This window comes from Equus caballus, chromosome 3, assembly GCF_041296265.1.
Source record: "Equus caballus isolate H_3958 breed thoroughbred chromosome 3, TB-T2T, whole genome shotgun sequence".
In the NCBI taxonomy this organism is placed as follows: domain Eukaryota; kingdom Metazoa; phylum Chordata; class Mammalia; order Perissodactyla; family Equidae; genus Equus; species Equus caballus.
Genome location: NC_091686.1, coordinates 34646387 through 34674327, shown reverse-complemented (window position 1 = coordinate 34674327; position 27941 = coordinate 34646387). Strand labels below are relative to the sequence as shown.

At 48.8% G+C, this 27941-nt stretch overlaps 1 protein-coding gene and 1 long non-coding RNA gene across 15 annotated transcripts in view; both read right to left on the bottom strand.

Annotated features, from left to right (window-relative positions):
• Nucleotides 1-10672: 10672 nt before the first annotated feature.
• The window catches only part of BANP (BTG3 associated nuclear protein), a 117839-nt gene continuing 100570 nt past the window's right edge, over nt 10673-27941 (bottom strand). For all 14 annotated transcript variants that reach the window (XM_014738369.3, XM_070262152.1, XM_070262155.1 and 11 more), the window contains 2 exons: nt 14270-14413; nt 10673-11306 (listed from right to left, as the gene is read on the bottom strand). In XM_014738369.3, coding sequence (XP_014593855.1) covers nt 11235-11306; nt 14270-14413 — 216 coding nt within the window. In that variant the 3' untranslated portion in view covers nt 10673-11234. The remainder of the gene's footprint in view (nt 11307-14269; nt 14414-27941) is intronic.
• On the bottom strand, nt 21810-27179 carry LOC138923410 (uncharacterized). The gene is made up of 4 exons (XR_011436972.1): nt 25772-27179; nt 23402-23691; nt 22680-22830; nt 21810-22598 (listed from the first exon to the last, which is right to left on the bottom strand). It is a non-coding gene; the product is annotated as an uncharacterized lncRNA (long non-coding RNA).

Genomic DNA, 27941 nt, shown 5'->3' with positions numbered 1-27941 from the left:
TTTCAGCTAGCAACTCTGCTGCCCTAGCAGGAGAGCAGTCTGCAATCTACACAGAGGCCCCAGGCTGGCTCCCCTCCATTCTTGCCTTCTTTGGATTGACTGGGTACTTTTCTAATCGCAACTTTCCCCCCATCAGTTGGGAAGTTATTTCTAGTTTTTTAATGGATAAGGAATTACAACTTAATGGACCCAAATCCCAATTTATTAGTTTCCTACTGTCTTCCCAAACACTCCCTTTGCCTTATGCTAATTCTACTTTTCTTTTTAAGCCTCGTAAGGTATTATTTTCTTTATACAGTCAGTTTTTTAGACTACTCACATATGTACCACTTTCTGTTCTTCTTCTCTTCCTGAATTTCAGATCTTCTATCTGGGATCACTTTCCTTTTGCCAAAAGAACAGTCTTTAAAACCTCCTTTAGCGCATGTCTGTGGGTGGCAGACTTTTGTCCTTTATGTGATTGATTGATTAATTGATTGATTGGTGAGGAAGAGACTGGCCCTGAGCTAACATCTGTGCCAATCTTCCTCTACTTTGTATGTGGGATGCTGACACAGCACGGCTTAATGAGCAGTGTGTAGGTCTGCACCCGGGATCCAAACTGGCAAACCCTGGGCCACTGAAGCAGAGTGTGCAAACTTACCTACTAGGCAACCAGGCCAGCCCCTGTATGTGTGTTTTATTTTTAAAAAACCAAAAAGCAACAAAAAAAATTTACTTGAAGAATGACAGAGAAAAGCACGCAGTCACAGCACCCCTTCTCACAAAGTGAGTGCACCCGGTTTGAGAAATACGCCACCACGAGGCTCCCCTCATCACTACCACCTCTTCCTCCCCAGAAGGTTTCTAACAACAGCCATGACTCTGCCTGTGTTGAAATGGGCATAAATGGGACCACATGCAGTATGTCCTTTCTTTCCATTATTCTGCGTGTGCGACTCATCAGTGTGTGTGGCTGCAAGAGTGGCAATCCGTTCACTTCCATGTCTGTTTAGTATCCCGAGGAATGAGCTGGCTGCAAGGAGGTACCCATTTTGCTGGTGATGGGTATCTGAGGATTTCTCTTTGGGGCTCAGCAATGGGCTGCTGGGGCATCCTGGCTGACGTCTTCTGAAGCACACATGCCTGCATTCTGTCGGGAAGACCCTGGAGGGACTGCTGGGCCATTGGCGTGCGTGTGCTCAGGCCAGCAGAAGGTGACTCACCAGTTTCCACAGTGGTTGTATTTCCCAGTAGCTCACATCCCTCAGTATCGTTAGTCTTTTAAATCTTAGCGATTCTCGGGGCATCTCATGCTGGTTTTGATTTGCCCAGTGAAGGTGATCACTTTTTCAGATGTTTACTGACCACTTGGAGATCTCTGATTACATGTCTGTTCACAAGTTCATGACTTTTGTCTTTTGTTTGGGTGCAGGGAAAAGGGGACAAAAGTTCATTAATCATTAGATAATTCAGCAGCAATGAATAAATCACAGTTATAACCCTTGTTTCTGAATATGACCAGGGTGGCTTTCCTCTTCCATCCCCTTTCCCTCTTTCGTAGGCTCCTGGTGGCACCCCAGAGCGTGGTCCATTTAAGCATGGAGTTGTTTGCATTACCTTACAGGTAATAAAACACCTTATTAACTCATAGACCCCAGATATAAGTTGCTGATTGGCTAAAACGACAGCAGATATCTACCCCACTCCATGGCCTGACTGTCCTCTTCTAATGTTGTCTTTTGATGAACGAAGTTCTCAATTTGCACAAACTCCAATCTGTAAGTCTTCTCCTTTACACTCAGTGCTACTGTATCCAGTTTAAGAAAACTTTGCTAACTCCAAGGTCACGCAGAGATCTCCTTCGTTACCTCCCTTTTGCATTTCGCTCCATAACTGATTTTGTATAAGATGTGAGATGGGATTAATAATTGTTTCCTTTATGTACACCTAATTGACCCAGAGACACGTATGGACGGCAGCGTCCTTCCTCGCTGAACTGTAGTGTCTCTTTCCAGCTCTGTATTCTGCGCCAGGCCCTCTGTCCATTCTCACTCTAACGTCACACTGCCTTGCTTTCGGGCAGCCCTTGGGACTCCAAAGTGGTCCTTCCAGACTGTCTTCCCTGTTCTTGGCCCTCTGCATTTTCAAATACGTTCTAGAATAAGCTTGTCAATTTCCACAAAAATCTCTACTGGGATTTCAATTGGGATCACACTTAATCCACCATTTAGGGAAGAAGTGACATTTTTGCAGTATTGAGGCTTTCAATCCACAAACAGGCCATATACTTCAATTTTTAGGTTTTCTTCACTTTCCTTCAATAATATTTCACAGCCTGCTGTTTCAAGTATCTTTTGCTATATTTATTTCTACATAGTTGAAGTATCTGAAAGACTATAATAAACAGCATTTGTAAGTGATCATTTTTGTTTGTTTCTGGTATTTAGAAATAGAACGGATTCTTGTATGTTGAGCATATGACCAGCGACCTTGCTAAATCCACTCACTGATTTTAATAGTTTCCCTGTGGATTTTTTCCATATATAACTGCATCATCTGCGAATAATGACAGTTTTGTTTCTGGCTTTCTAAGCCTTATACCTTTCAATCTCCTTTTCTGAGTAGGTTCTGCAGTGCAGTGCTGAACAGAAGTGGTGCTGGGGGGCCATCCTTCTCTCAACCCCACCTCGAGGACACAGCTTTTGATACTTCACAATTAAGTAGGAGGTTTGTCACAGATTTCTTGTTTGGTCAGATTCAGAAAGTTCCTGTCTATTTCTAGCTTGCCAAAAAACTTTCTTAATCACGAATGAGTGGTGCATTGTGTAAATGAAATGATATGGTTTATTTCTTTGTTAACGTGGTGAATTATATTGATTTTTTAATATTATGGAAAACTTGCATTCCTGAACCCAACCCAAGTTGGCCATAAAATATTCTCATTTAATATCATTGAATCCAGCTTGTTCACTCTTCGCTTAGGATCGTTTAGGATATTCAAGAGAAACACTGGCCCATAACTAACTTTCTCCCTCTCCTTCTCTCTCTTTCTTTTCTTTGAAACATCTGTCAGGTTTTGGTGTCAAGGTTATGCTGCCTCATAAAACAACACAGGATATGAGCCTCTTTTTTCGTTCTGTGGAAGAGTTCACAACAGAGTGCTGTTCTTTCTTAAACATTTGAGAAGACTTAAGAGTGAAGTGTGACCTGAGCTTGGAGTTTTCTTTGTGACAAGATTTTAAGTTGTAGGTAAGATTTCATAAAGATAGGAGCTATGAAGAGTGATGTCAGTGAGATGCCACTCCAGGAGTTTCCAGTGCCCGTCTCCTCTGAGAAACATCAATCTGAACAATGATCCACACATGAAAATGCTTCACAAGGGCTAAGGATTCCAGATGAGGGATTACAGCACGTGATGGAGCATAGAAATAAGATGCAGTGAAGAGGGTAGAACAGACAGTTTCACACGACCCCTTGTTCCCTTCCCCAGGCCTAGGCTGCCCAGCATAGAGACACCCTGCCCATAGGGCAAAGAGAGTGCAGTGAGCGCCCAGCTTTACCACAGACTCAGCAAGGCCCGCAGGTGCAGGCCTGTGCCAGTGAGCCCAGGCAGCAGGCACGCCTGCCAGGGCCTCGGCCCAGGTTCCTGGATGGCTGACTGGTCCAGAATTTTGCCTGCTAAAGCCAGTCTGTAAAGTCCAGAAGAGGTGCCCGCTCCTTCAAACATGCAGACACCAACACGAGGCAACAAGGATTACAAATAATCAAGGAAACATGACACCACAAAAGGAAACTAATAAAACTCCAATGACTGACCCTAAGGAAATGGAGATCTACAAAATGTCGGGAAAGAATGCCAAATAATCCTTTTAAAGAAATTCAGTGAACTATAAGAAGAAGCAGATAGACAACTAAACACAAATAGGAAAACAATACGTCAACACATGAGAAGTTCACCAAAGAAAGAGAAAATGCTTTTAAAAACCCCAGAAATCCTAGAGTTAATTCATAGAGAGCTTCAACAAAAGACTTGAGCAGGCAGAAGAAAGAGCTAGTGAGCTAGAAGACAGGTCATTTGAAATCATGTAGTCAGAAGAGCAAGAAGAGAAAAGAATGATAAAGAGTGAAGAAAACTTGCATGAACTATGGGATACTATTAATAGAAACAATCTACACATTAGTGGAGTCCCAGAAGGAGAAAAGAGGGAGAATGGGGCAGACAGTTTATTTAACAAATAATGGCTGAGAATGTCCCAAATACGGGGAGAGATTTAGACATCCAAGTTCATGAAGCTCATATATCCCCCTAAAATTTCAACCCAAAACAATCTTCTCCAGGATACATTACAACAAAACTGTCTACAATCAAAGACAAATAGAGTGTTTTAAAACAGGGGGAGAAAAAAATTTCCTCACATATAAGGGAACCCATAAAAGGCTATCAGCATGTTTCTCAGCACAAACTATGCAGGCCAGGAGAGAGGGGGATCATATATTCAAAGTGATGGAAGAAAAAACCCACCAACAAAATACCCAGCAAAGTTGTCCTTCAGAAATGAAGACAAGATAAAGACTTTCCCAAGCAAACAAAAGGTGAGGGAGATCATCAGCACGAGACCTGTCTTACAAGAAACGCTAAAGGAGGTCTTTAAGCTTGAAGCTAATTAGTAACGTGAAAAAAAAGGAAAATACAGAACACTCTGGTAAAATAAGAATACAATCAAATAAAGAAAACTCTAATACTATAATGTGGTGGTATGTTAATCACCTAACTCTAGTATAAAGGTTAAAGAACAAAAGTAGTAAAAATAACTACAGCTACAATAATTTCTTAATGGAACACAATGTAAAAAGATGTAAACCTGTGGCATCAAATTGGGGGCAGGGGAGTAAAAGTGTACAGTTTTTGCATGCAATCAAAGTGGTTATCAGTTTTAAAAAGACTTTAAATCCACAAGATGTTTTATGTAATCTTCATGGTAACCGCAAAGCAAAAACCTACAGAAGATTCACAAAGACAAAGAAAAGGGAATCAAAGCATAGCACTGTGGAAAATCATCAATTCACAAAGGAAGACAGCAAGTGAGGAAGAAAGGAACAATAAAACAGCCCAAAACAGTTAATAACATGGCATTAGTAAGTGAATTGCTATCAATAATTACTTTAAATGTAAATGGATTAAATTCTCCAATCAAAAGGCATGCAGTAGCTGAATGGATGAAAAAACAACTCCACTGCATGCTGTCTAAAAAGAGACTCACTCTTCAGCTTTAAGGACCTACATAGGCTTAAATTGAAGGAATGGAAAAGATATTCCATGTAAACGGAAAACAAAAGACAGCAGAGGTAGCAAAATACATTAAAAATAGACTTGAAGCCAAAAACCTCAATGAGAGAGAAGGTAATCATATAATTACAAAAGGGTGAATTCATCAAGAAGATATAACAGTTGTAAATGTACATACAGCTCACAGTGCTGGTTTTTTGAAAAGATCAACAAAATTGACAAAGCTTTAGCTAGATTGACTAAGAAAAAAAGAGATGAATCAAACAAATAAAATCAGAAATGAAAGAGGAGACATTGTAACTGATATTACAGAAACACAAAGAGTCATAAGAGATGACTATGAACAATTATACACCAACAAACTAGATAACCTAGAAGAAATAAACAAATAAATTCCCAGAAACATACAACCTACCAAGACCGAATCAGGAAGAAATAGAAATGTGAAGGGGCCACTACCAAGTAAGGAGATTAAACAGTAATCCAAAACCTACCAACACAGAGAAGCCCAGGACCAGATGGCTTCACTGGTGAATTACACTAATCATTTAAAAAAGAATTAATGCAAATCCTTTTCAAACTCTCCAAAAAAACTGAAGAGGAGGGAGCACTCCCAGACTCATTCTACAAAGTCAGCATTGCCCTCATACCAAAGCCAGATGAGGACACTGCAAGAAAACCACAGACCGATATCCTCAGTGAATACAGATGCAAAAATTGTCAATAAAATACTAGCAAGCGAATTCAACAGCCCATTAAAGGACCACACACCATGATCAAGTGGGATTTATCCTTGGGGTGCAAGACGGTTCAACACACACAACTTAATAAACATGAGACACCATATTAATAGAATGAAAGATAAAAATCATACGATCATCTGAATAGACGCAGAAAAGCATTTTACAAAATACATCCTCTCATAATAAAAACTCTCAACAAATAAGAGTATAGAAGGAACATACTTCAACATAATAAAGGCCATATATGACAAGCTCACAGCTAACATTATACCCAACAGAGAAAGGTTGAAAGCTTTTCCTCTGAGATCAGGAACAAGACAAGGGTACCCACTCTCACCACTCCTGTTCAACACAGTACTGGAAGTCCCAGCCAGAGCAATCAGGCAAGAAAAAGAAAAGGCACCTAAATCAGAAAGGAAGAAGTTAAATTGTCTGTTTGGAGATGATCTTATATATAAAAAATCCTAAAGACTCCACCAAAAAACTCAGTATTAATAAATAAATTCAGTAATGTTGCAGGATGCAAAACTAACATACAAAAATCAGTTGTGTTTCTGTACACTAACAACGAACTATCTGAAAAAGAAATAAAACAATCTCGTTTCCAATAGCATCAAAAACAACAAAACACTTAGGAATAAATTTAACCAACGAGGTGAAAGATTTGTATACTGAAAATCATAAAATATTGATGAAAGAAATTAAAGAAGACATAAACAAAGGGCGATATCTCATGTTCATAGGTCAAAAGAATTAATATTGTTAAAATGCCCACACTACCCAGAGCCATCTGTAGAGTCGATGCAATCCTTATCAAAGTTCCAATGACATTCTTCACAGAAACAGAAAAAACAATCCTAACATTCTTCATGCAACCACAAAAGACCCTGAACAGCCAAAGCAATCTTCAGAAGGAAGAACAAAGATGGAGACATCACAATTCCTGACTTCAACCTATACTACAAAGCCATAGGAGTCAAAACAGTATGGCACAGGCATAAAAACAGAGGCTGCACCTGGATCCACAGTCCTGCTCTTGAAGAAAATCCCTCACAATTTCCTTTATAGGAGAGATCAATCGACAGGTAACACCTTCATTTTTGTTTATAAGTAGATTTTTAAATACCACCCAATTCTTTATTTTTAATAACTTTGATGTAATTTATATACCTACGTAAGACAATTTATATACACTACATAAAACAATGAAATTAAGAGCCCAGAAATAAACCCAGACATCTATGGGCAATTAATATTTGACAAGGGAATCAAGAGTATTCATGGGGAAAGGACAGTCTCTTCAACATATGGTGCTGGAAAAACTGGACAGTCACAGGCAAAAGAATGAAACTGGATCCTGTCTTACACGACTCACAAAAATTACCTCAAAATGGCTTAAAGACTTAAATGTGAGACCTGAAACCATAAAATTCCTAGAAGAAAACATAGAGAAAAAGCTCCTTGATATTGGTCTTGGTGATGACTTTTTGGATATGACACCCAAACCATAAGCGACAAAAGCAAAAATAAACAAGTGGGACTACATCTAACTACAAAGCTCTACACAGCAAAGGAAACCACCAAAATAAAAAGGCAACCTACAGAGTGGGAGAAAATATTTGTAAGCCAGCCATCTGATAAGTGGTTAATATCCAAAATAACTCATACGACTCTAGAGCAAAAAAATAAACAATTCAATTAAAAACTGGGCAGAGGAACTGAGTGGACATTTTCCCAAAGAAGATAAACAACTGGCCAAAAGGCACATGAAGAGACGCTCAACATAACTAATCAGCACAGAGATGCAAATCAAAACCCCAAGGAGCTATCACCTCACACCTGTTAGAACGGCTTTCATCAAGACAAGAGGGGCCGGCCCAGTAGCGTAGTGATTAAGTTCAAGTGTTCCACTTTGGTGGCCTGGGGTTTGCAGGTTCAGATCCTGGGCATGGACCTAGCACCGTGCATCAAGCCACACTGTGGTGGCACCCCACACAAAACAGAGGAAGATCGGCACATATGTTAGTTTAGTGACAATCTCCCTCAAGTAAAAAGAGGAAGATTGGCAACAGACGTTAGCTCAGGGCCTCATAAAAAAAAGACAAGACGACGATGACAAGAGATAAGTGTTGGCGAGGAAGTGGAGAAAAGGGAAAAGGGAAGCCTCGTGCACTGTTGGCAGGAACTGGTGCAGCCACTACGGAAAACAGTATGGAGCTTCCTCAGAAAGTTAAAAATAGAACTACCATTTGGTTCAGCAATCCCACTTCTGGGAATATATCAGAAAGAAGTACAGATTTTTCTCTAAGCACAACCTTTGAAGTATTCCACAAGTTTTGATTAAAGTTAAATTGAATTAAAATGCCTTTCCATGTTGATCCACTTTGATCCATTTTGATGCCTTTCCATTAGATCTTCTTCGTGGTCTGGCATGCGGCCGACTTTGAAAAAGTTCCAACGAGCACGTGGGAAGAACGTGTGCTCCAGGACTGCCGGAAGCAGCGTTCTACACGTCCATTAGGTAATCACGTTGTTCAAATGTTCCACATCTTACTCATTTTTTATATACTGTTTCTTAAACGTTTGTCATAGATATTGAAGTTGACATCTTAAAATTGTATAGTATCTTGATCCTTTTTCTCCAGGGCAATAAAAGGGGGATTTGAAACAATTTAGCTCCTTTCCTGCTCATCCCAACTTAATATTTCCCAATATTTTATTGTTTTTGAAAATTTCATTGTGAGACCCTTTTGTGCAGAGCACTTAGACACATCTGGGTGTTTACTGTTCGATTTGTTCACCGCTCCTTCTTGCTCTTAGAACCTCCTCCTGGAGCTGTATTCCTGCTCTTGAAGAAAATTCCTTACAATTTCCTTCATAGGAGGGATCACCTGCAGGGAACGCCTTCATTTCTCTTTATAAATGGATTTTTAAATGTCACCCGATTCTTTATTTTTCATAACTTTGATGTAATTTATATGCCAAAAAGTTCACCCTTTTAAGTGTGCAATTCAATCACTTTCAGTGAATTTAGTTATGCCAATATCACCACTAATTCCAGAACAATTTCATCACCTCAAAAAGAAACCCACATGTATTAGCAGTCACTCCCCGCTTCCCCCACCCCCAGCCCTGGCAACCGCTAACCTGCTCGAGTCTCTATGGTTTGCCTATTCTGGACGTCTCACATAAATAGGATCACACAACATGTGGCCTATTGTGTTCGGCTTCTTTCACGCAGCAGAATGTCTTCAAGGTTCACCCACGTTGTAGGCTGTGTCAGTGCTTCTCTTTTTATGGCTAAATAATAGTCCATGGTATGGATGGACCACATTTTATGTGTCCATCATTCACTGATGCATCTTTGGTGTTTCCACTTCTTGGCTATTGAGGATGACGCTGCTCTGAACATGTGTGTACAAGTTTATGTGCTACATGGTTTCAATTCTCGCGGGTGGACACCTGGGAGTGGAACTGCTAGGTCAGAGGGTGTTTGTCATTCCTGAACAACAGTTTTACTGAAGACTCAACTCTGTACTGAGAATTTTTTTCTCTCAGTGCCTTCTTGGTGCCACCGGATGCTTCCGACTTTCAGCGGCTGTTGAGCAGTCTGCCACGGTTCCTTCATGCGAGTGGAGGTGGGCTGTCCTTCCCCTGGCTGCTTTCAGAATTATCTTTGTCTTTAGTGTTCCGCGTGTGTCCAGGCAGGAATTTATTTTTATTTCTATTTGGGACGTGTTCTGCTTCCTGAATCTTTTAAATGTCATCTTTCGTCTGTCCTCTCCCCTCTGTCCTTCTGGGACTCCAGACACGTGTTCACCACACCCTCTCCTGCCAGCTTCACGGCTGTCCTTCCCAGTTCCATCCCTGGAGAGCGGCTCTCCTGGACGACTGTCTAGGGAGGCCCCTCATCTCGCGGTGCCCATCCTTGGAGGACAGACAGGCATGGCATATAGAAAAGCCGCCCTGCTGCAGGGAGCTCCTCCCCCCGCCCGCCTTCACCCCTGAGCATGCCCTGGTGTAAATGACCCAGCCCAGGAAGCCCCAACGTGGGGAAGGAGAAGAGGCAGGATGTTTGGGATGGCAACTTCGAACGCTTTCCAGAAAAAGCAATGAGAAGTCACGGTCTATGTCAGTGAGTACAATTTTGTGGTGGAATTTCACAAACCCTGCTAACGTAACTGCCAAAACGGTGTGATCGAAACAGGCCAGACACTGCTGGTCACATGTAATGTAAACCACCTCTGGGGCTTCTGTTTGGAACCGTTTCCTCTGCCTTTCTTCTTGTAAATTTTAGATGATAAGGCTCCTTTGGACACGACTTTCTCTAAGGACCCCAGAGCCTTAACTTTCCGGAGCTGGAAGAGGCCTGTGTCATTCGACAGCACAGTGTGCACTGCAGCAGGCTCCCCCTGACTCGAGGGGTGACTGTGTCTGAGAGGGGTGCGCCACCGGGCAGTGCTCTGTATCGGGGGAGTAGACATTCCAGGTCCTGTTGCATGGGACCGACAGAAACGGCACACCCCTTCCTTTGAAAGGACCACCCACAAGTACTGTCAGCCCAGCTAGAAAGGCCCATGGGGTGAGCCCTGAGCACCTACCAAGAATGAGGCCAGCCTGGGGTGAACCACCCCTTAAGAGGAAGTAACATTAAAGCTGCTGTGGTCATAAATACATTTTATTTCATTAGAAATGCATAATTACAGTGTTGAGAGCATTTCCCCCTAGAAAAGTAGGTAAGCAATATTTCCATCAAAATCATTAGTTGTCTTTGCAAATACCTATTTTCATTACACTGACAGAGCACACAGCAAAAGGCTTCTGCTACTCCACTTTTTTTTCAATTTTCTTTTTTGTTATAAACACCATAGCAAATTAAAAAAAGCTGTTTGAACAGAGAAAAATATTGTAGTTCTTGATTCTCCGCGTGAACTGAATACAATCCACACTGTGCTTCCCCAATCTTTCTCTGACACCAACAGTATGACTCAAAAGAAAGGGGGTCTTCTGGCAGAGGGGGTGGTTGTTACCATCTTTTATTTACTGGGGCACTTCCCCCGTGGACGAGGCTCTCGGACGCACTTTGACAGAACACGTGCAGTCACCTCCCGTGAGAAGCCGTGGGACCGGGGCACGTAGAACAGGGCGGTTGGCGGGAGCCGGTGCTGAGCGCGGGGCGGCCCCGGCTCGGGTCCTGTCGCAGTCGGGCGGCCCGGCCTGCATCACTGGATCTGAATCGCTCCGTGCTCGAGTTGCATCTCGGGCTGCAGGGTGGGCTGCAGGGTCTCGGCCGTCTGCGGAAGGGGAGAGAGGGGGGCTTTTCGACAACAGTGCCCACCAATGCGAGTCCGGGCCACTCACCAGTCATAAACACCATGGCTGTGTGAGTGAACACACCCAGAGCTAGACGGGCCGGGGGTCCTGGGCTCCCCTCTGCTGTGGGAGACGGCTCTCCCAGGACTCCAGCTGCTCGCAGCAGCTCTGACAAATCTGGGGCTGTGGGCCCTCCTTGTGGGGCTTCTGTGGCCAGCCCCCTCCCGACCCTCCACACACACGCTCCACGGCTCCCCCAGCCTGTGGGGCTCACTTCCCACTCCCACCCTCAGCTTCCCACTGGGGAAGACCCTGCAAGTGGCGACCCGTCCTTCACCTGACGTATTTCCCTAGACTGTCAGTCGCCCTTTGGCCTTCTTATACAAACCATCCCAGTGTTCCAAAAAAGCGTTTGAGGGGCAGCTCTCTTTCTCCCCTTAAAGACATGAGTTCTAATCAATGAGTTGAGAATATTAAGAGGAGTTTAAAAGCATATGTGCAGTTTTAAGTTAAAGGAAAAAATACAATCTTGGAATAAGTCAACCACCCAGCCCCCAAATGGAGATTATTTGGGGTTTTTAGGCTCCCCAAAGCCATGGGTCAAAGGTGAAGGAAGAGGCAGAGAAGCCATGGAGCCTGGGGTGCAGGGTCCTGGGTGAGGGGCCGGCGCTACGCTCTCACTACGGTCTCAGGCTACACTTCCGAATCCACACGTCTAAGGGCAGTCAGCAGAGTCTCCTGAGAGCAGGGGCTCCGTGCAGATCAAGGACGAGCACAGGCATCGTCCTGCTGTCCACAGGGCCCACGAGAGTGGCCGGGTGGCAGTAACAAGAAAGGATTAACCTGTGACCCAGATGGTGGGGAGGTCCCCACAAGTTTCCGGACAAGGGACAGTGGGTTAGGGTGTGCTGGTGGCTGCAGGCGGAGGGAGGGAGGGAGGCTCCGGGGGGTGGGTTACAGGCTGTGCAGAGGGCGCCTCTCCAGGTACTGAGAGCCCCTCCCTTTGAAAAACTGGAAGAGGCAGCTTTGGATTCGGGCACCCGGGAATGGTGGGCCAAGGGATAAGGAGCTGAGCCCAGGACTCCAGGAGCTCCTCTCTGATCAGGGATCCCTGCCCTTCTCCCCTGTCCTCAAAATGTACCGGCCAGATCTGTGTCTCAGGCAAGAGACAGCAGGGCAGCCTGCAGAAAAGTGGCTTCAGCTGCAGACGTTCGAGGGAACCTAGGACACCCCACAGCCCCAGGCACCCCACGGTCCTCAGCACTCAGGCATCTGCCACGCAAGTGGTGCCAGGACAGCACTCACGCCCTGGCGCTTGCGGCCCTCCCGACTGGCTGCTCCAGGGAGCAGGCACCACGTCCCCCGCCAGCTCTCTGCCCTCGTTTTAGGAGCAGCCCATCCCCTCAGAAGCCAGGCCCCTCCTTCAGCCTGAGAGACACCTGGTGGGACATTCTCGTCAGCTGATCAGTCTTCTCCAGGAACGAGTTTAGATGTGTGACCCCGTTCTGACCAGCACACTAGGCAAGGAAATCCCACAAGAATGAGGGGCCCTTCGTGCTGAGAAAGAGACCGTCCGGAAGCCCCTTCCTTCTGTGGGCATGGCCCCGCCTGCACGAGGCCCAGTGGGGCCCAAGAAGGGACAGAAGGAAGCTGGGCCTCCAGGACACACACTGTGGTGCTGACCAGGCCTGGAGCCAGCACCTCTAAATCATTTGTGGCACCAGCAGCCTCGTGCTTTGTTCTCACTGACCCTCTCCCCTCTCAGGACCAATCCTATGGTTTTTCTCCAAAAAACAGGAATATGCCCTGACTTCAGGACTGGTCGTTCTAGACGCAATCAACCAACCAGATGAACTGGATCACGCTGTCCCCTAAAGGGGACCAAGCGCCAGGCTTCTGGCCGGCTCTCCGTGCCAGCACAGGGGTGGGGGGCCAGGCCCGGTTCCCCCAGACCCAGGGGACTCTGAAGAGAGAGGCCACGGTGCTCAACTGACCAAGCGCACTTACCGCGGGGTGGCTGTGTGAACACCTCAAACACAAGCAGTGGCCCTCTCGTCTGACACTCAGGAAGGTGTCCAAACGGCGTTTGAACCCGGGTTCTCCAGTGCTCCTGGAGCAGCACTGACAATGGGCAGCACAGGAGGGCAGCCGTGGTCCAGCAAAACCAGAAACCAGAGGCTGTGGTGGGGAGGCCAGTCGGTGCTCACAGTCAATCGACATGCTGAGTCAGCACGCAACGAACAGAGGGGAAATCGGGCCTTACGTATGTGGAGTTCCCGAGAAGGCCATTGGGCTGCCAGCTAGAAACGCACTGAAGGAAGCTGGAAACCAGGCCAAACGGTGCCCAGAGGACCAAGTGCAAGCACCCAGCTGTCCGGGCCATCCTGCGTTTCTACCACAAACGAGGAGCTGCTCAGACGCAAGGACCCTATAAACCTGCCCCTGGGAAAAGGGTCGAGGCTGAGGGCTGGGCTTACAAACCAAAGCCTGTGGCCTGCAGGAGCACTGACCCCTGGGCTGGGCCCACCCCACTCAGAGGAGCAGCGAGGTCTCAGGTGAACTGGGACGCCTTCGCTCTGCAGCCCCCAGGAACGGGCTCAGTATAGGACACAGGGCAGAGCTTAATTTTTGCCTCTGAATTTACAGATAAACATTTGCATTTTTGTCTCTGAATTTACAGATAAACATTGCACAAGACAGAATATCTCAAGAATTGGTTTAAGATTCGCAAGTGAGCCAGGATCTAACTTCCCACCTTCACGTTTTCAGGCATTCTTAAAAATTATAATCCCAAATGGGTGTCCAAGTCCAAATCATGCATCTTTCAATGACAGTTTACCTTCCTAGTGGGAGAATGTCAGTAGAAAAACCCAAGCTGTGTTCACACCCGCTGAAGCCCTGGGACCTGTCCAAGGACAGGTCCACTTCCAGAAGGGGGACCCACCTGAGCTGCAGTGGTGTGGTCAGTCACCGGCGCCAGCTGGACGTACTGGACCTGGATGTCACTGCCCTGGAGAGGTGAGCCGTCCACCCCTGCAGCGGCTGGGTCAGAAGAGGCCACGGCTATCAGTTGGGCCCCCTGCAGTACCTGGAGAGACAAAGCAAGCCACTGTCAGCACAGACACGGTGCAGGCAGAGGCAAGTGCCGCTCTACCATGACGCCACGAAGCAGGGAGGATGGCCCAGGACAGGACTCCACACCGTGGGGTCTGCCTGTCTCGTGAATCAGTTTGGAGTAACGTCTGATTGGTGAGTGTATGTGTGTGTGGTGTGTACATGGCTGTCAACATGTACGGCATGGTCAAGTTGTTCTGCTCCATCTGCAAGTTACTTCTCTCAAACATCCACATATTCGACAGAAAGATGAGTTTTTAAGCTTTACAGGAAAAAGAAAAACCAACCAGTTTGAGTTTCCAAAGAGTAAGCAGAGGGACACAGCGGAGGCTGCACCTGAGAGCCCTGGGATGGAGCGACGGCGGGGTCTGGACAGGGAGGGACCTTCTGGAAATCACTGTTGCTTTAGGTTCATGGGGAGGGGAGACCCAGAGGGCAGCCAGGACGGGGACAGGGAGACGGCAGCATGTCCTCGACTTGTAGTAAGACACATTCATCGGTTCTTTTGGGGAGCCCCCGAAGTACTTGAGAATTGGGGGAGATGATGAAGCCCCCAAGAGTTGACAGTCAAGTTTAAGAAACAACGCAGAAACGTGTGTGTAAGTTACCAAACCCAGCACTCCAGATGGAGTGATGAACTCCGGGTGAGGAGAGGTGGGTTAGGAGAGGGCAGACACGGTGAAGGAAGGCTGGAGAACTCCCGGGGTTGAGACCGAGCGCCTGGGGGAGGTCTCACACCCCCCGAGGAGACAAGTCACAAACGCAAGGGTCTCTGCCCTTGGAGGAGGGGGACAGACCAGGTCCCCAGAGATGGGCTCTGGGTGACTCCATCACTCATGAGCACCCCCATGTCCAGGCCCACCTCCCACCCAGCCCACCTGGGGCTCCAACAGCCAGGCAGGTGGGCTGGCACCTTGATGCCCCCGCAGGCCAGGATCCGGGGGTGGGGGTGCCTCTGAGGCTTCACATTCAGGAGAGTGAGTTGCCATGAGCTGTGGGGGTTTTCATTTGGGGTTACGTCTCACCCTCTCAAATTAGATGCCCATGGGACCACCTTCTGGGGTCACCTGTGGACTGTTCACAGCAGGGCAACAAGGATCACACTTCAGGGTCAGCCCGCTGCGTCCTGGCGCAGTTGTGAGAGCTGAGGAGGAAGGTGCGGATACTCGGAGAGAGGAGGGACTGCCCACCCCGGGAAAGGTGGGATTGGGCACAGACCACCAGGAGTCCGTATAAAAATACAGTCCATGGTTTTAAAACAGCATCCTAGTTTTTGATGAGCAAGAGTTCTATTTCTTTAACAATGAATCCATCAGTGGAAAAAACAGGTAAGTTCCATTTTTAGAATAAGAGACGGCAGAAAGTTCTGAACTATTTTTCCTTTTGAGCCTTCAGAAACCATTTGCAAACACAGTTCCCCATTCTGACACCAGCCAGCTATGCCAGGAAGAATAATGCCCCCTGAGACATGTGTGCCCTACTCCTCAGACCTGGTGGGTATGTGCCCTGACCCAGGCAAGGACACTCTGCAGATGGGATAAAGTTAATGCTCTCGAGATGGGGGTAGGGTCCTGGAGTATCAGGTGGGCCCAACGTCAATGGGCATCTTTAAAAGCAGAGAATCTTTCCCGCCTACAGAGGGGCAGAGAGATGCAACATGAGGCAGGGCTGACCGACCAGGCATTCCTGGCTTGGAAACCAGAGGAGGGGCCATGAGCCAAGGAATGCACGTGCCTCCGGAAGCTGGAGAAGAGGCAAGGAAACAGATTCTCCCCTGGGTTCTCCAGCCCTGCCACATCTTAAGTGTGGTCCAGTGAGACCCACGAGGGCTTCTGACCTCCAGGCTGTTAGTCAATGTGCGTCATTTAAGCCACTAGGTGTGTGGTCACCTGTCACAGCAGCCACAGGACACGCACACAGCGGCTCTTGCTGTTTCCTCGGCTGCCTCCTTCTGAGCGCAGAGCTTCTAGCTCCCCAAAGGGCTAACCCAGCCACGTTGGCTCTTTATTAACACACTGTTCTTTTCCATTATAAACCATTTGCACTAATGAGTTTTGGAAAGGTTTAAAAAAACTGGAGAAAACTGAAGTCTCCTCTGTTCTTCATTTCTTTTCCTCAGCACTTCTCCACCAGACCTTCCGTGTTAAGAAAATAGCACATGGTCCTGTCTGGTGCCGGAGCTTTGCTTCCCTATCCCCAGGGGGGCAGCCATCCCCTGACGAGGCCCGCTGGGGGACAAGCAGCCCTGGGCAGCAGCCGGCAGGGCCTCAGCAGAGCCGGGGCTGGCCCAGCCTGGGAGCAGCCGCAGGGCAGCAGAGCTTGGGGGCCTTTCCGTAGCGCTCAAAGCTGAGGGTCCTCTCCTCACGGGTCTCCCTCATGGCTTGGAAGGTGTCGTTTTGTAAGGAAGCACAAGTTGCAGGAGGTCTCCCTAGCCTCGTTAGCAAGTGTGGTGACATGCCCTCCACTCCACAAACACCCAGGCGACAGACAGTCAAAGGGGAAGGAAGCCGATGTTGATGAGGAGAGACTGAGACTGAGACACAAGGGAGAAGGCAGGCGGGCGTCTCGATGGGCCAGTCAGACAGGGACTTGGTCATGACACAGAGGAAAGTGGAAATGTCTGTGTGTGCTCTTACACAGGCTCTCCGCTGTCTAACGGGGCTCGTGTGGCTGGTCCTCAGCCAGGCAATTCTAGGGGAAAAGCTTTAGAGACTCAAATGAAAAGCGTTGAGAAGAAAAGATTAAGGAGGGTGAGAGTTCTTGAGAGTTCTGCCATCTTGGTAAGCAAGAAAATAAACGGTATGTTATGAACACCTAACTTTGCGGCAAAACACAACATCACCTGAGGTGTGAGTGGAAGCAAGCGTGGAGAAATGCCAAGGGGGGAGGAGGGAGCCGCAGGAGCCAGGCCTGCGCTGAGCACCCGCTCCGTCCCACCACTGGTCCTCAAGACCCGATGCCGCCTCGCCTCACTCTCAAGGGGCTGGGCACCCACTCCACGGCCCCAGTGCGACACGCTCCTTCCTTGCCCCTCTCAGCAAGGCTGAGCCAGCTGACACGTGTAAAGGAACTTTACACCACTAGGATTCCCTGTGACAAGACAAACCTACATCTTCAAGAGGGGCCATGAGCAGGCAGGCAGTCGTAGTCTCTGAACCCAAATGCCACTTTTCTACGCCAGCCAGCCCTAGACAACTCTTTGAGAAGGTTCACTCATGCGCTCTGTAAACTTCAAAGCACCACTGAAAGATCAAGCGCAACAGATTACAAAACGGTTACAAACACAGAGATGTCGCTACACTGAGCCAACTACAGACTCCTTAAAGTGCAAGATTATAGGCAGCATCTGATGAAAGCGAATGCAACTTCCTGGTAAGTCTGAACTAATGAAATGGATATTTGCTTTTTCTTCAAATTTTAAGCGAGCCATCTAAATCATCTTAAATTAAATTCTCTCTTAAGATCAAATGCCAACAAGCGACTGGCCTTCACAAAATGCTCTCCAGCATCTGCGGATCTGCATGCTCTGGAAGGCCATCGGGCTGCTCTGACTACATGTCACCCAACACGCTCAGGCCAAGCTGGTCCTGCTCCCCACCCAGGGCCCGCTGCTCCCTGCAGCACCCTGAACAATTTCGTCCCGGATGGCAGCCTATCACGTGAACCCCTCCTCTCCAGAACACCAAAGTCAGGTCTCTATTAAGGACCTACTGTGTGCAAGACACTGCGGGGGTAGGAATGAGACCCCAACGGGCCTACGCTGCAGAACAAACACAGAACTATGAAGAACCGGGGACTGTGTTCTCAGCATGAGCACACGAGAACTGAACAGGGTCTGGTTTCTTAGCTGAGGAGACTCGGGTAAACTCTACAGGAAGGTGGGGCTGGCGAGGGCAGGGAAGGAGACAGAGGGAAGGCAGAGCGCATCTTAGGGAGAGGGAACGCGCAGGCCCAGAGAAGGCAAAGAGGAGACCAGGGGGAGGAGGGTGTCAAGAGAGGAGATGTGGGCTCAGTGCCACACGGAACTAGCCGGCTTGTGACTTACAGCCCCTAGTCCCTCGGGGCCGCCCTGACTTCTACTCTGTCCCGAGTCCCTCAGGCCTCCTGTGACTTCCACTGTCACTTGCCCCTCAGGGCTGGTTTACTTGATCCTGGTCTGAAATTAAAAAAAACATCCACGCATGTTTTGATAAACTAAGCTAAAATTTTAGGTATTATAATGTGGTCACAGTTTTGTAATCATTGCACATTTTATAAGATCCCTTTAGTGAATTTAGGTCAAATCATCTATTTTTTAATTTAACTTACGAAATCATGGAGTTTATTTCCAGAAGGTTCTGCCTGTACTCTACTTTTGGTGATGAGCCAGTACCCCCTACAAATGGAAGGCATTTTATGCTATCATAAGAGTGATTTTTTTCCTGTCGGCAGTGCCAACAAAGCAGCTTTTCATATGATCTACAGTTGATTAAATCTTAAGAAGTATAATGTCAGAAACCTCAGAATCTAAATGTGCAGTGTTACAATAATGAAGGCGGACACATTACTAACCTGGCTGGTAAATGAAAACAAAATTAGGAAAATGCTCCTAACTTGGAATTCATTCAGAACGCCAGGCCTCAGAAAGGTTTCCACATCTTCAGATGGTTCTGATACGCGCTTCAGAAATGAGCTGAACAGGTGACCGCACAGGACGGAGGGAAAGACCCTCCAGCCCACTGCATTCCTCGCCCTCCCCTCCCGGCACTCCAGAGCCTGCAGAGAAATCCCGCTCACGGTGACCTCCAAGTGAGGATGCCCAGATGGGGTCCATCCGCCCAGGAGACACCGTGCTGCAAAAGGGGTCCGTGTTCTCCAGACGGGGACAGCTAGTGCAGCTGCTGGGAGACAAGCTTCTCTAAGGAAAGCATGGCTTTAACTCGAGCGGGAAGGAAGGTCCAGCTTTTCATATGAGAAAATGCCCTCACCCCACCACCCCCGCCAGAACCAAGTGAAGGCAGGGGCAGAGGCAGGAGCCTGGCCGGCGCCGAGGAAGCTCCACCGGGAGAGGCTGGCATGGAGACTCGGCTCTTGGCCGGCCCCAGGCCTGCTTCACCCACCAGGGACCTCCCACAGCCTCGGGACGGCACCACCGGAGACCTGGGCAGCTGGCTGGCCCTGCTCGCAGGCATCACTCCCCGGCCACGCCCACCCCTCGGGGGGGTCCCCGGTCCACATGCCCCTTCTCAACCTCTGCACTCAGGTGGGAGCATCACCCAGGCCCTGCGGTGGGCACCCTCGCCAGGTGCCCATCCTGGCTGACCAGTGGGTATACAGATGGGCCAACAGCTTGCCCAGGGAGGACGTTCTGGACACAGGCCCAAGGCAAAGCCTTGCTGGGGGGGCACAGCCCCCACGAGTGGGGCCCCCAAGGGGCCGTGTGGGGTGGCCCCCATCTGCTCCCAGTGACAGCAGCTCCCATGACCGACTCCAGAGCCCAAGGAGCCGACTCTTCAGACAAAGCAATTCCAGACGCTTTTCAGGTAGTCCTCCAAACTTGGAAAAACTCTTCTAAAGTGAGATTAACATTTTGTTAAAGAATGAATCTTCTCAAAACCAGATGACAACTGTGAAGAGAGAGATAGACGCAGCAAGAAGGAGTCCCAAAGGTGTGCTCTCCAATTGCTTCCCTTGCTCCCCAGCCGGCAGCGCCAGGGTGCCCAGCAGGAACCCCCCCAAAGGAGGACTCAGGGAGCATTGGATCTCGCCCATCTGAAGCAACTGATAAATGAAGGAGGAGTTTATGATATTCTAAAAGGATCAGCAGGAGGATGGCCAAGTTATAAATCACTGATTTCTCAGCCAATCAAGACATATTTATTAAGAGAAGGTGGTAAATTTGTGGCTAGAGATGCCCCAATTTGCGTTTTAAAGGACCTATGTGAGCTTGTGCAGAGAGGACATATCAGAAATTACTGGTGGGCACCCCCGGGGGGTGGGGTGAGGGTCCAGGCTGGGAGGGAAACTCACTCACCACGGGCTTTGCGCGGTAGTTGATTTTTTCACCTTGTGCTGTTTTCATAATCAAGAATGAATCACGTTAACTAGCAGGATGACACACAAGAAGACCCAAAGGGACCCCTCTTTCAGGCCAACATGGTCGGGGGTAGGAAGGCGTCAGTGACCGGCACAGGGCGGGCAGGAGCCAGGGCACAGAGCGAGGCACAGAGAGAGGGGCTAGGAGGTGAGGAGGGGCAGGCACCCACACACAGCGCCTCAGGGAAGGCTCTGCAGCCTGGCCAACCCTGGGGGACATTCTGGGTCGAAATACACCTCGTCTCTTTCAGGATCACATCACCTTGAGGGCAGGTCGTGTTTTAAGAGGCTAATACAGTGAAATGAGTAAAAATAAAAACAAAGTCCTCCAACAGTCAATTACACAAAAGACTGTGATGTGCCCACTTCTCAGCCACGCTGCTCAAGGCACTCCGCGGCCTCTTGAAACACACAGCAGGCTGAGATGGAATGCGTTGGCTTGGACTGGATTTTAAATTGGCGATGAGTAAAACGCACTTATGGCAAATCTTAAACGTAGGGTAGCACAAATGAGGTCATGTGCCATTTTCACATGATCACTGTGGCTCCCAAAGAGAAAGCCAATGCAAATGTGCCGGTCGAGTCTCACTCTGTTAGGAGGACGGGGGCCCAGCTGGTCTGCCCAGGGCCCGATCCCCTGCAGGACAGCGAGGGCACAGCTCACCTGGACAACTACCCACTCGTCTCCCTAGAATGGAGCTTTCACCCTCCTTTGTTCTTCCCGCTCCTTTTGTTTGCAGCTTTTTCCAAACAGACTTTGGAATCTAGAAAGAGCTAACTGGAATGCAGTGAGCTCCCAGGCCAGTAGCCAGAAGCAGCACCTCCAGGCTTCCAGCTCCAGCTCGCCTGCGGCTGACCTCGGAGTGGGACTCCCCAAGAGCAGCACGTCGATGCATGTGGAAGACACTCAGGGACGGGGTGCAGGCACGCACGCCTTTCCAGGCTTCTTTCAGAGGGTTTCCCCTCAGACATTTTTAAGTAGAGTGAATTATTTTCAAAGAAAAGAAAAAAGGCATTGGGTATGAATCCGAAGCAGCCTACTAAGGGAATCCTGGATCTAAATGCACTTTTTTTGGAGCACACACATCTGGTTTTCCTCTATATACTGCCAATTCTGAAGCTATTTAGTACCCAACTGAGATAATGCAAAACTGGTGCAAAACCTAAAATAAATGCAAGAAGCCCAAGGACTTTTCAGTAATATTTAGATATAAAATTCTGAATCCAACCAAGTATCCATCTAGATGGAAAAAAAAATCCCTAAAAAACAAACCAAAAAACCCCTCATGCACTTAAAAGATCCATTTTCAACACAGTTTAATTAAGTGTGTGGCCAGGAACAAGGATGGACCACCAATCCAAAGGCCTCTTGGAAAACCCAAGGTCATTTCCTGGTTTTTGTCATTTACTTTTGAATCCTACTTGTTAAGGGAGCACAATCAACCAGGCTGACTTTCTCAAATCTAGATGCTAATTCAAAGGGCAGCTTCCTCATGATAGAAAACGAGGCGTTGAGAGAAAGATGCCTGTCCCATGGACGCCCCCAAACCACCACTGGCCAGGAGACCTACCAGCCCGAAACCTTTTTTCATACATTATACAGCAAATGCCAAAAATATTATCATTCTTAAGCCTTTAAACCCACGGACAGGAACACTAATGTGTCCCCTTGGAGTCCACCTTGAGTGCTTTCATAAACCAAGTCGCCCATGAGTGGACAGTCAGAAAAGAGCACAGACGGCAAGAAAACCACAGGCGAATGCACACGCCGCTCCTCTGGCATCATCCCTCAGCCCGCAGAGCAAGACCCAGTGGAGGGGCCTCTCACAGGCCTTCGGATGCGAGCCAACTGATGCAAGGTTTCACACAAGCATCCTACGGCCAGCATGGTGGCGCTAGCAAGCTAACGGGCTAACAGTCCTGAGCCAGGTTTGCAGCTTTCAGATGCAGGGAAGATGCCCCGGGGACTAACGCCCAGATCCTGTTCACAGAAAGATGCCGGGTGGTGAGCAGCAATGAAAAGCAGTTTCTGCTGTATGCTCTGTGGCTCCTTCCAGCATCAGAGCACGAACCTCAAACACAATCTGGGGAGAAAGAAAACAAAACCTAAAAAATATAATAAAGCAAAACCGGAAGTCTGGAGATACTTGGTATTCGTTCCTCACCATTCCAGATAGGGCAGCATTCCTGGGAGCAAATCTTAACCATGTGTCTTAAAACCTTCCAGTTGATTGGGGCGGGGGTAGGTTTAATAACTCAGCCAAAGTCAAATCCAAGGCCCTCCTCTTTTTCCTGTGGACTCCAGGCCTCTGGCTTCTAGAAGGGGCGGGCGGGGTGGGTGAGACAGAGCAGGAAGAAAATACAAGGTTTATTTTAATTACGAGTGTAAGTGATATATCAGATCACTACAGGGACATTCAGACACACTTGGGGAAGGGAGAGGGGGCACCAGGGAGCCCGGCCCACCAGCCATCACACTTCACCACTGCAACAAGCAGAAATGCCCGGCCACAGAAGGAACGCTGCCAGCTGCTGTCCAGACTGACCATGAAAACAGAGGAGCACAAGCAGCGGTCAGGGCTGCTCCTCTCACTGTCCCAGGAGAGGGCTCTCAGGGCTCTCATCGTTTCTTTTTTTAATTTGGAAAACTCACTGCACGGAACAACAAAAATTACTGTTGCATCACTGTGATGGGGCAAAAGAAAGAACTTCTAAAGAGAGGCAATGCAACTTTCCTACTGAGTCCCAGACAGCAGGAAGCATTCAGACCACCTTATATGTGTCTGTGCTTTACTGGGAGATGAGAATGTAAACCAGTATCCCCTCCTAATTGGGATGGAAAAAAGTGATTTTTACAAAGAGGGGGAACCAGTCTGCAAATCCTCACCTATTCACCCAGCTGGCGTGAGTGACAAGAGTGATAAGAGGCGCCAGGCCTCATGGGGGACGATGGAGAGAGGCGCCTCCTGACAGCAGGGGAAGCACAGAAGCAGCACCTGAAGCCCCGTCACAAAGGGAACAGCTCATCACGTCGTGAAAACACACGGCCTCGCTGTTGATGCAGACAGATGACTGACCGTGAGATGCCACTCACAGGACGTCTGCACGGTCCTCGTGCTGGGCGTGGCCTCGATCAGCACGGCCTCATTCCTCTACTCTGACAGGCCACAGTGCTTGCTGTCTCCAAAAGAAAAGTTCAGAACTCGATTTCTATGCCAAGTAAGACTATTACACACGAAGTAGATAAAATCTGCATGGTGACAACTTATTTCCATCTTCACCACAGGGGCCCTCTCTGGCGAGGACAGCACTTCTTCCCTTTTGAGGAGGTGGTCCTAGAGGCCACTCCATCCCCACAGCCTAACCTCAGAACGCATCATGACCTCAGTGCATTCAAGGAGGGACACGAAAAACTGCCTCCTAGCGCACCTCCTTCCATGTGCAGCGGAGAAAGGACGGAGCCCGTGTGCACCCCGGAGTGATGGGAAGAGGCCAGAGGGACGTGAGAGGCAGAGGACACAGGTGTCTCCCACAAGGAAGGCCCACAGCACCCAGAACTTCACCAGACTCACTTTGCCTCACAAACGACTTATTTCGTGGTACAGAATTTGGGTTTATCACACCTGAGGCAGGGGGGTCTGAGGTGGGGTGGTCAGCCAATATCCCCCTGATGAGGGGGGTAGGGGTACTGTGAGTCCAACTGTGTCCTCCCGAAAATTATATCCATATCCTAACCTCCAGTGCCTATGAATGTGACCGTCTTTGGAAATAGGGTCTTGGAGGATGCAATTAAGTTAAAATGAGGTCACACTGGAGTAGGATAGGCCGTAATCCAATGACAAGTGTCCTTCTAAGAAGAGAGACATTTGGATACAGGAACAGGAAGGAGAACACTATGTGACCAGAGGCAGAGACCGGACTGATGCGGCCACAAGCCCAGGGCCGTCTGGAGCCACCAGGAGCTGGAGGAGATAAGGAAGGATCCGTCCCCTAGAGCTTCTGGAGGGAGTATAGCCTACTGATCACGATTTTGGACTTCTGGCCTCCAGAACTGTGACAGAACACATTTCTGTTGTTGGAAGCCACCAGCAGAGGTCACTGGCTTTGGAGTGATAGCCCAGGAACAGTCTCCCCACTTTCAGACCCTCAGCTGGAACGCAGTAACCCCATGCCCAAGGCCACCTGGTCAACTCTCTTTAGTTGACAAAGCCTCAGGCCTTCTGCTTCCTGAGAACATGCTGAGGGCTCCTCCTGTCTCCTAATCTTTCACAGCTCCTCACACGCAGGTCCCTCCAGGTGAGCTCAACGCGTAGCTTGCTCCCCTGCCCTTTCAAAGGGGCAACCAACAGTCTCCCCCAAACTGCAGGGCCTCGTGCTCCCGGATACCCTGACAGTCAGGTGTGGGGGCAGTCTGCGTTGGGCCGGTGCCACAGGCCCCAGCACAGCCAGTGCACAAGGGATGCCCCAGGCAAGGCATGCAGTTAAGGACACGGCAGGGCCGGTTGCAGCCAAGAGCAGCTGGACACAAGCACGAATCTTAAGCTGCTCACGTTGCTTAAAGACCATCACAAGAAAACTGTCAAAATTAAGAAGAAACGAGTGCTGGCCCCTAAAAAGCCAAATTCCAGCTTCTATTACGAAGCACAGGCTACCTCTGGACCAACTTCAAATTAACCTGCAGAAGAAGGGGCACCCCTCCCATATGCTGATGGCGGGTCTACCGCCCAAATCAGCGCAGGGCAGGGGCAGCTCTCGTGAGCGCTCAGTCCCCACCAGATCCACCGTGTGAACAGCAACTGGGATCCAACTCCACCTCGGGCTGTGCCTCCCCAGGAGCCTGACTATCTGAGGCCACGTCTCAGAAAATTCCGTGTTGAGGTAAGACACAGTGAGACTACTGTGTGGTCAAAAAGATCTCTGGGCACCAAGAGGCCACAAATACTTTCAGGCCCAAATCCCCTTTCTGCATCCACAGCAGAGCTTAATCCCAACATCCCAAACCCTCTCCAGGAAGAGACAGGGGGCTGTGGACTGAAAGCATGTGTTCCCCGCAATTCCTATACTGAATCTCTAATGCCCAATGTGATGGTATTAGGAAGTGGGGCCTCTGGGAGGTGATCAGCGCTAGATGAGGTCGTGAGGGTGGGGCCCGCGGGATGGGATCAGTGCTCTTCTAAGAGGAGGGGGAGACACAGGATCTTTGCGCGCTCACACCAAGGAAGGCCACGTGAGGACACAACAGGAACAGAGTCCTCACCAGAAGCCAACTGTGCCGGCACCCTGATCTCAGACCTTCAGCTCCAGAACTGGGAGGAACAAACGTCTGTTGTTGGAGCCACCCAGTGTGTCGCATTCTGTTATAGCTGCACAAACTCAGACAGAAGGTGACAGTAGACAGACATCATCATCTTCCTCCTAGTGAGGTGGGGAAAACATCCTTAGGAGATAAAGTTTCAAGAACTCTCTAATTAGCAAAAGACCCGCTTGGGGAGAGAGCAGCCAAGGCACTCTGGGCAAGCTGGCAGGTGGGTGGAAGGACAGACTGCTGTGAACAATCTCTGATGTATCTGCCTTGGGTTTGATCCACTTGGGTTTTAACCCACTGGGGTTAATTTTCAAGGACTTTTAAATGGAAGGGACGTTCTTGGACACACAGTGTTAGCCTCAATGGTTCTCAAAGACCTAGTTTATATACATTTCAAGTTCAACTTAGGAGAGTCCCTCTGGCGAGGCCCTGGACTCCCGACACCACGAAGTGTTTCTTTGGGAGAACTTTAAATCTGGAGAATTCACCAAGCATTCGCCTCGGCCCCTTCACACTACGCTGCTAATGGCTAGAGTTCAGAAAGAAGAAAATGAAAGACAGGCGAGGGCAGTGGCCTGTCTAACGTGCCCCAGTCTCTGGAAGACTCCTGGCTGTGAACGACGTTGCAGAACCCAGACCGGCGTCCTGGCCTCTCCTCACGCCCCTCAGTGGGAGCACTAGTGTTATGCTGTTGAGGACAGTGTGCCGTTCTCAAACACACTTGTGCTGACGAGGAGAAGCTTGGATTGAATGTGACCGCTGCCTGTCTTCGATGCATGGCGCATTTGAGGTCCCTAACTCTGAGGTCAGAAAGGGGATCAGAAAGGGGGCAAACGTTTAACTTCAGGTGTAAAGAATCTCTTTAAACTTTCTCTAAGTGAAAAAACACCCCAAAAGCAACGCTTCACATTGAGCCAACGGTGGACTACCTCTGGGGAGGAGCGTGAGCAGCAGGGGAGGAGCAATTTCACACTATGCTTTACAACACGCTTCCTTCCACGCTTCTGTACTGCACAGCGTGGGCCTGTGTTCACGCTGTCACTCGTGCTCTGAAAACCAGAAACCACCACAAGTAACTCGGGATGCTCCCATCTAGAGCGGGAGGGTAGGGGGAATTTCCTCATGAAGGGGGTGCTCTCTCAGAAACAAGCGTTCTGCAGATAGGAAGTCCAAGATACAGGTTCAAGCTGTGGCCCCGGGGCAGGGAGTTGGGGAGGGGGGCAGGCACAGCCGGGAGGAGACCAGGGTGGGTCAGCAGGGTGACGACCCGGAGCTCAGGTCTCCTTTCCCCCGTACCGCCACTGGGCAAACCCACGGGAAGCTGGTGAGCAAGGACCAAGCCAAGAGAGCAAGGTTTCATATGAAAGAGCGGCTGATAACCAGGGATGTCCTGCTCCACCACACACGGAGTGTGTCCTTTCTGGAGGGTGTCCTGGCTGCTACCCATGGCTGTGTCAGGATCACACATACACTATTTTAGTTGTCAGAAGAGCCCCTGGGGATCATCATCCAGTCTAAATGTGAGCAGATAAGGACCCCAAGCCCTGGACGGTGGGCGGGACCGCAGGACTGGCTGGACGTCCTGGGGCCTCCGCTGCAGCACCAGCCCTCGGCACAGATGTCATCTTGTTTGTTATCATTAGCTCCACGTTGCCAGGGAGGAAACGGAGCCTCAGAGGCTAACTTCTGTGCCCAGGATCACGGGCCAGTGAAAATAAAGCCAAACAGAAGACGCTTTGAATGCAGCTGTGCCGACTCCTGTCCTACTACAAGGCCAGAGCCAGTCACCAGGGTGGGACTGAGATGTGTTAGGAAAAAAGTGAAAGAATGATGACACAGCAAATCACATAACTAAGAAACCTCAAAAACCTCATTTGACTTGAAAAATAATTTCCCTTTAAAATAACAAGGAAAATTATTTACGCTAAATCCCTCCACTTGAGCCTCTGTCGCGAGGAAAACACAGCTCCAGCTTCTCCTCACCCCAGGTTCTCTTTGGCCGACTTGTCTCTTGGTGGAGCACCTGCTGATCAGGAAGCACTTACCCTGGTATGTTCTCAGCTCTGGAGGGTCTTTTGGGAACTCAACTCAGGTGCTACGAGAGTGTCACCCCAAACGGAAG